Here is a 12,277-nt window from a genome sequence, read left to right on the forward strand (position 1 = left end):
GCTCCAGCCCTCTGATCATCTTCGTGGCCCTCCTCTGGAGTCGCTCCAACAGCTCCATGTCCTTCTTCTGGGGGCCCCAGAGCTGAATGCAGTACTCCAGGTGGGATCTCACTTGGATTATAAGCTAGCACACTTCTTAAAATGAAAACTCAAAGTTACTAGATCATACAGAATAGAAATGAGAGGCTTATAACATTTCCTCCTTTGTTGTGGTCTCTGGCTTCTTAAATTGCAGCAGACCCTGCTTGGCTTCTCTGGTCCTTAGCAGTGCCTTCTCTCCATCACCTCTAAGACCTGCCTGCTTTGCTGCTCACCACTGCAGCCTCAGCTTGAGGAGGAGGTTGGCAGCTCCTTGCCTCTTTGGCTTGTGTCCTGTGCTGTGCCGTGCACACAGACATGCTCTCCTGAACATCCTTGCCTCACTCCTCTTCACTCTTAAACCAAGTAAATATACAAACACATGAAGCAATATCATGTCACAGAGGCTGATAGCATCAAAGTTCAGTTTTTCATTCCTAGAAAAATGGAATCAAAAATCCAGAATCACTCAATGATAAAAAGGGTCGCTCCAGTCCTATAATCTAAATTTTTAAAATAATGTTAATATTCTTGTGTTGTGAATGGATGATGTGAACTTTCTTCTATGCATAGAAATCCTTTCCTCCAAATGTCACGAGTGTTCTGAAAGGCATGGCTTTATGTCATGCATTTGGTGTTGTAAGTACTTTGCTCTAGGAAGTTTATCTTTAATTATTCAATAGAGTTGAACAGGGTCTGCATTATATAAGGGGACATTAATTTCACATACTAAAGCACCTATGACATGTAGTTAAGGTTAGAAACAGCAGTTGTGATATTCTTGGACACATAATAACCAGGCAGATATAGATACTTAAATTTTGTCTCAAGAGTAAATAATTGGATCATACTGACAGATAACTGAAGCAAAAAGAAATTGGTGTGGTTACAAAGCAGCAGGCCAGAAATAGAGCCCTGTGGGACTCAACTGATAGGAAAAAGAACAACTTGAATGAACAAAACACCTAACCTGTGACTTAGTGATGAACTCTGAGTGGGGTAGATCAATTCCAGTCAGTCCTAGCATCTGCACTAAGCATTTTTAAAATAAGTCTGTAGTTTATGGCATCAAACTCAGCAGAAATATAAAGGCACACTAATATATAACATATATCCCTGAATCAGACAACCAAAAAAGATCAAAGCATAACTTCACATAGCAGTTTCAGAGTTCTGTCTCTTCTGAAGCCAACTTGGACACATTTATTGTGAAGATCATGTGTTCGGAGGTATGACTGAAGCTGTAGCAGCCTTCGGTACAACAGTCTTTACTCTGGACTACTTGAGCTGCCTTTAGTGGATCACCTGGGTGTGTTGTGAAAGCTCAATGGCATTGTTTCTCTCTTGGTATTGTGTGAACGTAATTGATAGATGTAGTTTCTGGGCATTTAATATCTTTTATGCATGGATTTTGCTAGCTTAATTTGTACATAGGCAGTATAGTAACTTTAATGGTAAGAAAAAGAGGGAATCCCAGAGCATTCTGCACCAGAAGGGATTAGATCAGAAAGGGTGCCAGGGAGGGGAAAATCAGTAACTAGTGAAAACAAATGAGCTGAGATTTTTCACATTTCTAATTTTCTTACTCTGTAGAAATGATGTAGGAGGCCGTAACTGGAATAGTTTGCAATTTACTTTGGTCATATGCAGAAAGAAGGCTACCCTTCAATGTATTTGAAATCTTATTTTAGAACTAGCAATAGCACCTTTAAATACAAGCCTCAGGAAAAAGCTTGCTTTGTTTGAAGTGGTTTTAAACACAATCTCCATTTGCTTTTTTCCATAAATAAATAACAAGTCACTTTGTTATTAGTCATTAGACAAGTATTTTAGTCACCAAGAAAAAATTAAGAAAAAAAATGTCAGTATTCTCGTTAAAATGTTAGCATTGTCGTTAAAATGAGGAACAGAAAAATAGTGACCTATATAGGAGAAAAACGTATCATCAGAAATACTCAGTTCGAACAGCATTGCTGATGAATAACGTAAGTCATAGCCAACTATGCTGAGATGTATGGGATGTTTGATGCCCAGGCTGATTTGCTTTGCCAAAAAGATTAGGCTCTGATAAGCATTTAGAGAGTGTAAGATATAACATTTTAAACCAAAATGGAAGACTATTCCTCATCAACTTAAGTTTTGCACATGGGTTTGCAGGTAGCGCAACGTCACAAAAAATGGGTGTTTGCTGAAGCCTAAAGAAAAAAATTCCAAAAAATATTTGCAGCTTAAAGTATATTCTTTTCTGATACCAAATTAGTGATAATAAACTTGTCATAAGTTTTTTTCCTATAGACCTTATGTGTGATGACTGTACTCTTCTAGGGACTTTTACCATGTAGTGGCCAGGAGTCCTTAATGACCTGAAAGTGATTGAAAAATACTTACTTTAAGAAAAAAAAAACATAATCAGGCAGCCTGCCATTTAACTTCTGTAATGGGATGGTGTGGCTGTAAATAGCTTTCAAAGGCATGGCACAGAGAACATTATGGAAAAGTATTTTCATATTTGGAATGACTCAGGGATCTGGGATAAGAAGGTTTGAGCCACTTTCACTTTCTAACAACTTTGATCTTCCTCATACCTTTTTCACCTTACTGGGCAGTCATATCCTTGGAAAATAAAAAATCTTTGAATATCTGCTACTAAAGTCTTGGATATCACAACATTGATATGATGAGGACAGAGTTCAATAGCAAAGATCTAGTTAAAATTTCTGTACCAGCGGCCTTTTTAAGGCAACTTGTGAGGGGATGCTTCTTTCAGCACAGTCCTGCAGAGAAGTGTGGTATTCCTGTGTTATATTCTAGGGTAGTTTTTGAAGTTATGATGTGTCTCACTAGGTGAAGACTAAGAAGGAATTCTGGTGCAAAATCTTAATAATTACTGTGGAAACCTGAAATATTCCCCTTCTAGCTTCCAGTAATAAAAGTTTATGTAAAAGGTTGTCTCTTAGTAATTTTCTACGACTTTATCCTTTTTTAACCTGATTACTATCTGCTAGTACTTTATAGAGACAGAGCAGCAATCATGGTGCCACATATGATTACTGATGTCTCTTCTTCTCCTCCTTTTCTTAATTGTCTTGCACACTTTTTCCCTCCTTTAGTCCTCTACGTAAATGAGAAGCTATTCCTGGGATCCTGCCAGGGAATGTGTGATTCTTCTGCTACATTACTTGAGGCTTTGGTGCTCAGACTTATTATGAAGAGGGGAAAATGGATAGTCTTGGCTCCAGGCAGATAGCTGGGTCAGTCTGGCTGGTCCAGTGAAGGGTGTAAGAACAGTATGTCTCTTGAGAATGAAAAGCAACTGAAGTAGAGATCCTAGACAAAAAATGTGCTTATCTGGAAAGTTTATACAAGTGCAAACATTGGAAAGGTTGGACTTCATGCATCTAGGATTGACTTATCATCAATCCCCCATTTTTGCTTCCTCTTTCTTGTTGATTTTGGCTCCTTTTCTTACTACTTGTCACTTATGTGACCTGATTCATCCTCCCCAGTTACATACCTTTTCTTAATGAACATAATTGCATTAATATATTGCCATTCAAAAAAATCTCAGCACAAGGAAAAATAATTCAACGCAAAATAAATAGTATTTGGAACCCCATGGGCTAAGAAAATCTTCTGTACATAAAAACATATGTTCAAGCAGCTGCTAACCTGCCCCTCTCTTGGAAAGGGAACAGCAGGAGGTGCCAGCCATTCAAGCTGTCAGTTTTGGGGCTTACTCTCATTTATAAAAAGGGGAGGCAAGCATCAATAGGATCTAAGGTATTTCAGGCCAAGAGGCTGCAGGATTTACTAAGAATTGTGCTATCTGCATATTGCTGTTCTGTTCATACTCTGAAGCCCCAGACACGCTTAGAATTTGCCAACTTTGAAAGAAATTAGTAATATACCAATGGGCTGACAAGCTCTTGCAGCTGTTTGCACAGGGCCTGCCAGCAGCTCAGTGGGATATTGCCAGAGAAGCTGAATTCCAGATGAGAGGGTGGGAAAGGAGAAAGGATTTTTTCTGAGATCTGATTCTTCTGTGCTAACTTCAAAAGAAAGAAAATTTTAACTGGCATATGGGCGAATGCACTGAATTAACAGCAGTAAGGCAAATCTAAATGTCATCTGTCTAGAAAAGAATAACCCTCAAAATTACTGATGACAGTGGATACACTTTCTTCAGCCAGCAGCGCATTGCATTTTTCTCACTCGGGCAGATTATGACAACTTTTCCTCTGCTACAGCCCTTGAGTGAATGAACATCGTGTTAATGGACTACCTGCGGTGGACAGCCAACACAGATTTGCACTTCCAGGCCCAGCAGGTAGTGAACTCTAAAGGACCATTTCACACTGGCCATTAAGCATCCAGCATGACCACAAAACTGAGGTGACACAAGGAGGGAGCAGTTTCCTGGGAATATGGATCATGTTTTGCAGCCAGCTGCAGATAAAATAACTAGCTTCTGCTATAACCTGCTATTATCTGTGGGGTGCTAAAAAATCCTCTCCCTAGGATTTTAAGTTTCTCTCTGCATGGCTGTAGTTAATGACTGGACTCCATGGGGTGTTCCTTGTTTAGTGACTGAATATCCCTACTGCTAACAAGTGGTGTTTGTTTTTTTTTTAATTTAATGCATAGAATTATTGAACTGTGTAGAAAATGTTTTTTTTTCATTGATCTTTCTTCCAAGCATATGCAACTTTCTGAAGGTAATTATTGTAGTCCTATGAGTCTATGGCAGAAATTATCCGTAATCCATGAACCAGGCCAGAAATAAACAAAATCAATTATTCGATATAATCCTAAACTAATGTTTTCCCCTTGGGAAATCTATACAAAAGTTTCTGTGGTTTAATTTTTGGCCAACTAAACAGAGAGATGTATGCATCCTAAAGGTTTAGTCAATGTAAAGTTTTAAAGCATTTAATCAAAGTTGGATGCCTAGGATGTCTGACGTACATAGTAATATCTTCGTACCAAATGAAAATAAAAATTCAAATCTCTATATTTAAAGACCATCTGAGGTCTTAGTCCTGGGAGTCTACTAGATATAAGTGGTGAAAATATCAGGTAAAATCAGACTGAATTTTTAAAATTAAAAGTAACTTATAATTCAAATAACTTATGATGAATCTTCATATTAAAGAGCTATCAGCCATAAAATAGAGTGCATAATGAAAAATGGCACATTCCATTGTCTTATGTGATAGAGCAGCTTCTTGCCTTGAGAATTAGCTTCACATGAATTTTAAGTCAAACTTCAACTTTAATACCCTGTAACAAGTCTTGGATTGCAAAAGAGAAAGCCTCAGCTAAACAGGTTTGAGCAGCTCATCTCAAAACTTGTTGGATGGTGCTATTAAATATATAATTTTTGTCAGACAAAGACATGTCTATGTTGTCAATCATTGATACATATTGACTTCATTTCTTTCTCCAAAAGATTTGTTGGTAGAAGGACTAGTTACTTTAAGTACCTGCTTACAGTTGCAGATGACGCCTGTGATTGCTAAGAGGAATGATGTGTAATTCTGAAGTGGTGAAATCATACTTTCTAACTCCTTCTTCTATCACATGTCCACAGTAAAAAAAAAAAAAATAAACCCCCACAAAGAGCAGGGAAGACTAAAGTATATAACCACAAAACCAAATTATATTACTACAGACACAATTTATTCCAAAAAATGATTCAGTAACTATGTCTTACATTAGACATCTAGATATTTGAAAAATCAGCTTTTACAAAAATACATCTGCAAATATGTCTCTCTTTGTAAGGGTTGGGTCCCATTAGTGCTTAAGTCAATTTTGATGTATGTTATTTTATTTAACGACAGCATTCTGAAGGAGAGCTACGACATGGAAGAAATACAGAATGAAGGGGAGGTGCAGATAGGCTAGAGCTGGCACTCAGGCTGGGCTAGCTCTTCAGCATTATGTCCTGCTCAGACAGTTTTAAAAAAAAAAGTCGTGTGGCTGGGGTGATGCTGTGTGATTGGAGAACATCACATTCCGTTTTCAGCTAAGCTACCCTTTTCCTGGACTCAAGAGAAGAGGCAACTAAAATCAACAGGAGCATTTCCACAGATTTCAGTGGGTATTTCATCAGTCCTTCAGTCTCTAAGCCTCATTTCCCCATCCCCTCATCCTGGATGAGCAATCTTCTTTCTTTGTTTACCTAGGGCATACATTGCTTGGGAATGGGCTGTTTCTTATTAGGTGCTCATACAATGATTAATAAGATGAGGATGTACATTCTGTTTAGGACTTTTAATATATGCCTGTATATAAACAAATGAAGGCAGTTGCTTTCCATGTGACCAAAGAATCTTAACATGCTGTGAATCTGTCAGCTCTGAATGGGTCTGCAAAAAGTCCATCTAAATCAACAGAAAAATAACCTTCTCCATGAACCTGCCTTTAGATTTCTAGGATAGCTTGGGTGTGTGGCTTCTTGAAGGTGCTGAAAATCTCACCAAAAATAATAAGATACAAGACTCAGACCAAAATATCTTACTTTAAAATCATTATGACCATAGAAGGAACTAAAAACTTCTCAAGAGCAGATTCCCCACATTATTTCTGACATAGAAATCTTGAGAGAAAGTAGAAGGATTCTGAAAAAGCTTCCTGTCCCCACAAGTTCATCCAGAGAAGATGCTGCTGCTTTTTCACATTCAGTTCTCATCTGTCTATTCTCAACTCGGTGGACATACCTTTGGTTTTCCTTGTTGTTGTTGTGTTACATTAAACTTGTAAAAGTTTAGGTGAAATATGTTCAGGAGCTAAACTGTTTCCACTGCCTAAATTTCTAAACACTTCAAAGGGAGTTGAAAGTGAATTATGAAATATATGCTGAGATTGCTCTAAAGAGAAGCAGCTACATCACCCCACAGTGGTTTCTGTTTACGTACTCTGCAGTTCTGTGAATGCTCCTTTTGCACACACGCTGGTAGGAGTGTGGATCTCCAGTCAGCCAAGTGGTAGCCTGTCTTGCCAGGCACAGGGCTAAACAGACCCCAAGGAGAACAAAGCAGAGAGCCTTCTGTAAGCAGCTTCCACAGCGTTTTTACCTACTTGTTTATTTCTAGTATGCAAACCCCTGCATGCGTTTACTATTTTTTTTAACATAATTTGTCCGTATTTCTTTTTCAGTTGACATATTTTCATTTCCATTTGTTCATTTCTGGAACTGTTGTATTTTCAGTTGATTTCATAGGCGGACTTGACACATACTCCTACCGACAGCCCCCCCAGGAACATGTTGAGTTAAAGCCTGTAAAGCCTGTAGGTAAGGTTCTGGTCCTACGGACCACATTAATCCTTCTAACTGGACTGAAAGCTAACCTTCTCCTGAAATAATTTTGGCATCAGGTTACTAATAATTTCATTATATTTTAATTAAAACTTAATTAAAAATTAATCCACATAAAACATGCAAGTAAGGACACTTTGTCATTGATGACATATCTGCTAAAGAAAGGATTAGTAGATATCACCATGTCTGCCATGTCATGCCCCAGCTTAACTCAAGCAGAGGCTCGCAGTGAAGGATGGAATTGCTTCCCTGCTGGCTTTTTAGCAAGAAAAGAGCTGGTTTATGGCTGCTCCTGCTGCATAAACCTTAATGAGATTAACCCATTTATGGAAAAGCAGAAGCTTTTACATTTGTCTAGCTACTGAAAGAAAAATGTTTGCTGAAAAACTGCTAGTCAGCTTAAAATCTGTCTATCTGTAGAGTTTCACTGGAAGTTCATTATCTCTTTGTCATCACTTATTTGCTCCCACCATGAAAATCACGTTTTCATAGGTTTTCCTGCTCTGCTTCTTAATGAATAATTTTGGATGCATATCTATTAATTTTATTTGGAATAAATTAAGATATGGGGAGACATTACTAGCACATATATTTTGGCAGAACCTCAGATAACTTCAAATAGATGATATTTCAAAGTATTATTGGTAAAACAGAAGATGTTCATTTGGAAATTCTTCCCAGATGCTTGTAAATTGTTGCCCTGATGCCTTCTATCTTGAAATTTACCTTCGGGCCTTTCATATATCTTAAATGCAACACAAAACCCACATGCAGCTAATTGAAACTGATTTAATAACTTACTGTATTTTACTTACCAGTTAGCAGAATTCGAATGGTTTTGAAGGTTTTTCCTGATGTATGCATGTGTGCGTGTGCTGGGAGTTTTAATTTAAAGCGGACAATTGCTAACAAAATGTTTGGAGTCCGCACCTGACACCTGAACTATGGCTGTGACTTTATTAACTTTTGCATGTTTTTTTAAATATATTTATTCATGCTGCAGCTTTCAGTTTGTAGAAATAAACACCGAGAAAATTTTACTCAAATTTAGTGAGCAAATGTTGTAGGATTATAAAGGCCTGAAAAGGAGAAAAAGGCCTATCTCAGTATGACAGTGTATGTTGGAACAGGAAGAAATATCACATTAAGAACAAAATGAAACAATTAACAGTTTGACATGGCATTAAGTACACCCTCTACATTGGGATCTGCATATTCAGTAATATTTCATTAAATGCCAATGTTGCTGCATTTTCTGTGGGAAAGATGACAGCAAAATGGGGTTTTGAACATTCTGAATAATCTGCTATACTGAAAAAGTGAAATTGGTATCCAGGAGGAAGAAAGCCACAGCTACAACATTTACACCTCTCCATAAAATATTTTAATCTCTAAACCTGCATTCAGGTTAATTTTAAAGTACTAGGTGAATAAATGTTTAGTACTTTATTAGCAAACTTACTGTAACTGAAGGAGAGGAAGAAAAGACATTTTCACAAAAGACTTCTAAATATGTTCCTGCAAAATCTGTTTATTTGTTTTGCAGTAGAAAAGTCACAGAATCTGAGAATTTGTTCTTTGATAGATTTTGGTTAAGTAGCTCAAAGGATTTTGGGGTTGTTGGTGAGCTTGCAATACTGGAGAATAAACGTCATCTTCCCGTTTCCCTTGTATGGGCATTCTTGTATGGCTGGGAGAACCCTCCCTGGACTCTTTGTGGCTGCTAGAAGTATAAAACTGGAAGACAAATTACATTGTGTTTTCTTCTTTATTGATGTTTTGGTTTTATGCACTGAAAGATACAGAGAAGATCTTTACTTAAGCAGGGAGGAAAAATAATATCAGCGATCAAAGTCTGAATTAAAGGCCACATTGCTAGAAACAGTTTGAATAGTCAGTGGATTGTGCCAGAAATTTGCAGATGCTTATCTGTCTGCAGCACATCAGCCTGCTTGACTTCTTTTGATAAGTTAATTGCTATCTGTATCAGTTATATATAGTCTGAGAATCCATAGTATCCCTAAGAAATGTGACTTCTGGTATCCAGGCTGTGAAAAACCCCATTTCTGTTCACTTAGAATTGAACAGGAATAATGCTTGTTAAACACATTCAAAGCATTAATAAAGGTTACAGATCTTTTGCCATCCTTACTACTTTACTCATGGAGAAAAATAGCATTATGCTTTTTATAGATGAATGCTTGGCTATGTTTCCCTTTTTCTCACTCCTTTTGTTTCCCTTATTTCATTCATAAATTAACTAAACATAGCCCATTGAAAATACAAGGTTCTGTGGCCTCATCAAAACTGTGTAGAAGACAGTTTAGTTTTGTTGAGTATTCATATTCAGTATAATGTCTGCTTAGTGCTGCCATAATTAATGATTAACAAGTCTAAGATTAGTTTTCCTTTTCACCCCTGAGAAGAGGTTAAATTTCAACTTGTTCTCCCAGGGAACATTTTTTAATGTAAATATGAATGATCCTAGCTTGTCTGTTTGCTCTTCATTCTCCCTATAACTCCATTAGGCTACTGGACAAGGAGAAGCAGGATCTTTGCCCTGAACACACTTTCAATTAAGATGTGTGTAAGGCAGGAGACAACAGAGGGAGTGGAAAAAAATTCATCATGTTCTCATTGGGACTAAAGCACATGGACTATAAAGAAGATGTGTTTTCATCTGTTTCAAGCACAATATCAATAGCAAGGTCACTTGATAGTAATTAGAATTGCTTCATGTACTGCTACACAGAAAAGAGAGAAGCATGAAGATTAGAAGAAAAAAATGGCATTTTGGCTTGCATTGGGGTTTTTTATCATTATTATTATAATTATTATTAATGGTTTGCAGAAGTTAAAGTTTACACGTGCCTTATTCCTGTTCGGAGGAGTAAGTCTGATCCAGTGCTACTATAGTTTTGGGCAACCCTGTCTGGACAGACATTGAATCCCTAATTCCAGTTAGGGATGTCCCTAGCATTTCTAGAGACATTGCTAGCTTCTGCTTGTAGGACTGATTCAGTGTCTGAGAAACTCTGCCAGTGGAGAGGTCACCACTCTGTGATGGGTCTGTGTGGTCCTGTCCTGTTTGTATCTTCTCCTGAGACTCTACACACTGTAAGATTGCTACAGAAGACCATCATAGATTTTCCAAGATTACACAAGTGAACATGTTTTACAAGGAACCATGTGAGAATACATAAATTCAGCAGGCGTGTGGTTGTGGTGAGGACTGTAAACAGGATGACCATGAGCCAGCAGTGTGCCCTTGTGGCCAAGAAGGCCAATGGCATCCTGGGGTGTATTAGAAGGGGTGTGGTCAGCAGGTCGAGAGAGGTTCTCCTCCCCCTCTACTCTGCCCTGGTGAGGCCGCATCTGGAATATTGTGTCCAGTTCTGGGCCCCTCAGTTCAAGAAGGACAGGGAACTGCTAGAGAGAGTCCAGCGCAGAGCCACGAAGATGATTAAGGGAGTGGAACATCTCCCTTATGAGGAGAGGCTGAGGGAGCTGGGTCTCTTTAGCTTAGAGAAGAGGAGACTGAGGGGGGACCTCATTAATGTTTATAAATATGTAAAGGGCAAGTGTCATGAGGATGGAGCCAGGCTCTTCTCAGTGACATCCCTTGACAGGACAAGGGGCAATGGGTGCAAGCTGGAACACAGGAGGTTCCACTTAAATATGAGGAAAAACTTCTTTACGGTGAGGGTGACCGAACACTGGAACAGGCTGCCCAGAGAGGTTGTGGAGTCTCCTTCTCTGGAGACATTCAAAACCCGCCTGGACGCGTTCCTGTGTGATATGGTCTAGGCAATCCTGCTCCGGCAGGGGGATTGGACTAGATGATCTTTCGAGGTCCCTTCCAATCCCTAACATTCTGTGATTCTGTGATTCTGTGATAGTGCGAGTCCAGCTCAAATACAGGTTTGTAATCAGGTCATGTCTGAATTTTATAACCTGGTGAAAATATATCTTACACTGTTAAAATATATTAATGCTAAAAAGAGTCTATTATTATGTGAGCTTCAGACATGTTTCACCACCTGCAGGATTCTTCCTCAAATGTGTTTTGCCTTTGTGGTATGCATGATGCAAAGCTGCTGCTTTATAGCCAGGCATTCATTCTTGACCTTATATGTGGGACTTACAGCTGAGGAAATTAGTGACCAGAGGTGTTTTATCCACTTTTTCATTAGTTACTAACCTGGTGTGAATTTACCTCTCAGAAATTAGTAGATAAACAGAATAGTTTTTCATTTGTAAGTGATTTATATATTCTGCTTTTTAGGTCGAAGTAAGTAATGAACATGGACTCAAGACTTCTGTTGCTGTAGCTGAAGAAACAGATTTTAGAAGAAAAGACCAACCTTGTGACTCATCGTTCTGGAAGAAACCCACCATCCGTTTCTCACGGCATGTGGATTGTTCTTCCCACAGGCTCAGTGTCATTATCAGCGTTGTTATTTCTTAGATCCTTGTAGATGATATTGAATTTTTGAATAATTTACTTATATGAACACTTGTAAATTGTAAATTTTTTCTTTTTTAATTTCAATATTTTTACAACATTTAGTGTTAAGGCATGAAAACAAAACAACCTGTGAAAACTAGGAGAAGGGTGTGTCTTTCTCAAAAAAAGTCAGTATTTTTTGACTGATAGAATCGTACTGTGCCTGGTCAAGATTGTGTCAGTAAACAATAATTTTGGCTCCAAAATATGCAGCAGGAGTCAAACCCTAACAGTGTATAAGAAGTCATTTCAATGCTGTATTTAGAATTCACAGTGTCCAGTCCTTGCATTGTTTGAACTGCTGTATGCAGTAGGAATTGATCTATGACTCTTCTTACCCAGATGTTCCAGCTCTCATGTATTCATCT

The 12,277-nt window shown here is 38.2% G+C and overlaps 1 protein-coding gene across 1 annotated transcript in view; it reads left to right on the plus strand.

Annotated features, from left to right (window-relative positions):
• NKAIN3 (sodium/potassium transporting ATPase interacting 3) overlaps positions 1 to 11,816 on the plus strand; it is a 412,976-nt gene extending 401,160 nt beyond the window's left edge. The window contains exons 6-7 of the mRNA XM_068396231.1: positions 7,292 to 7,375; positions 11,688 to 11,816. Coding sequence (XP_068252332.1) covers positions 7,292 to 7,375; positions 11,688 to 11,701 — 98 coding nt within the window. The 3' untranslated portion in view covers positions 11,702 to 11,816. The remainder of the gene's footprint in view (positions 1 to 7,291; positions 7,376 to 11,687) is intronic.
• The last annotated feature ends 461 nt before the right edge of the window (positions 11,817 to 12,277 follow it).

The sequence above is a fragment of the Nyctibius grandis genome, chromosome 3 (genome assembly GCF_013368605.1).
Source record: "Nyctibius grandis isolate bNycGra1 chromosome 3, bNycGra1.pri, whole genome shotgun sequence".
In the NCBI taxonomy this organism is placed as follows: Eukaryota; Metazoa; Chordata; class Aves; order Nyctibiiformes; family Nyctibiidae; genus Nyctibius; species Nyctibius grandis.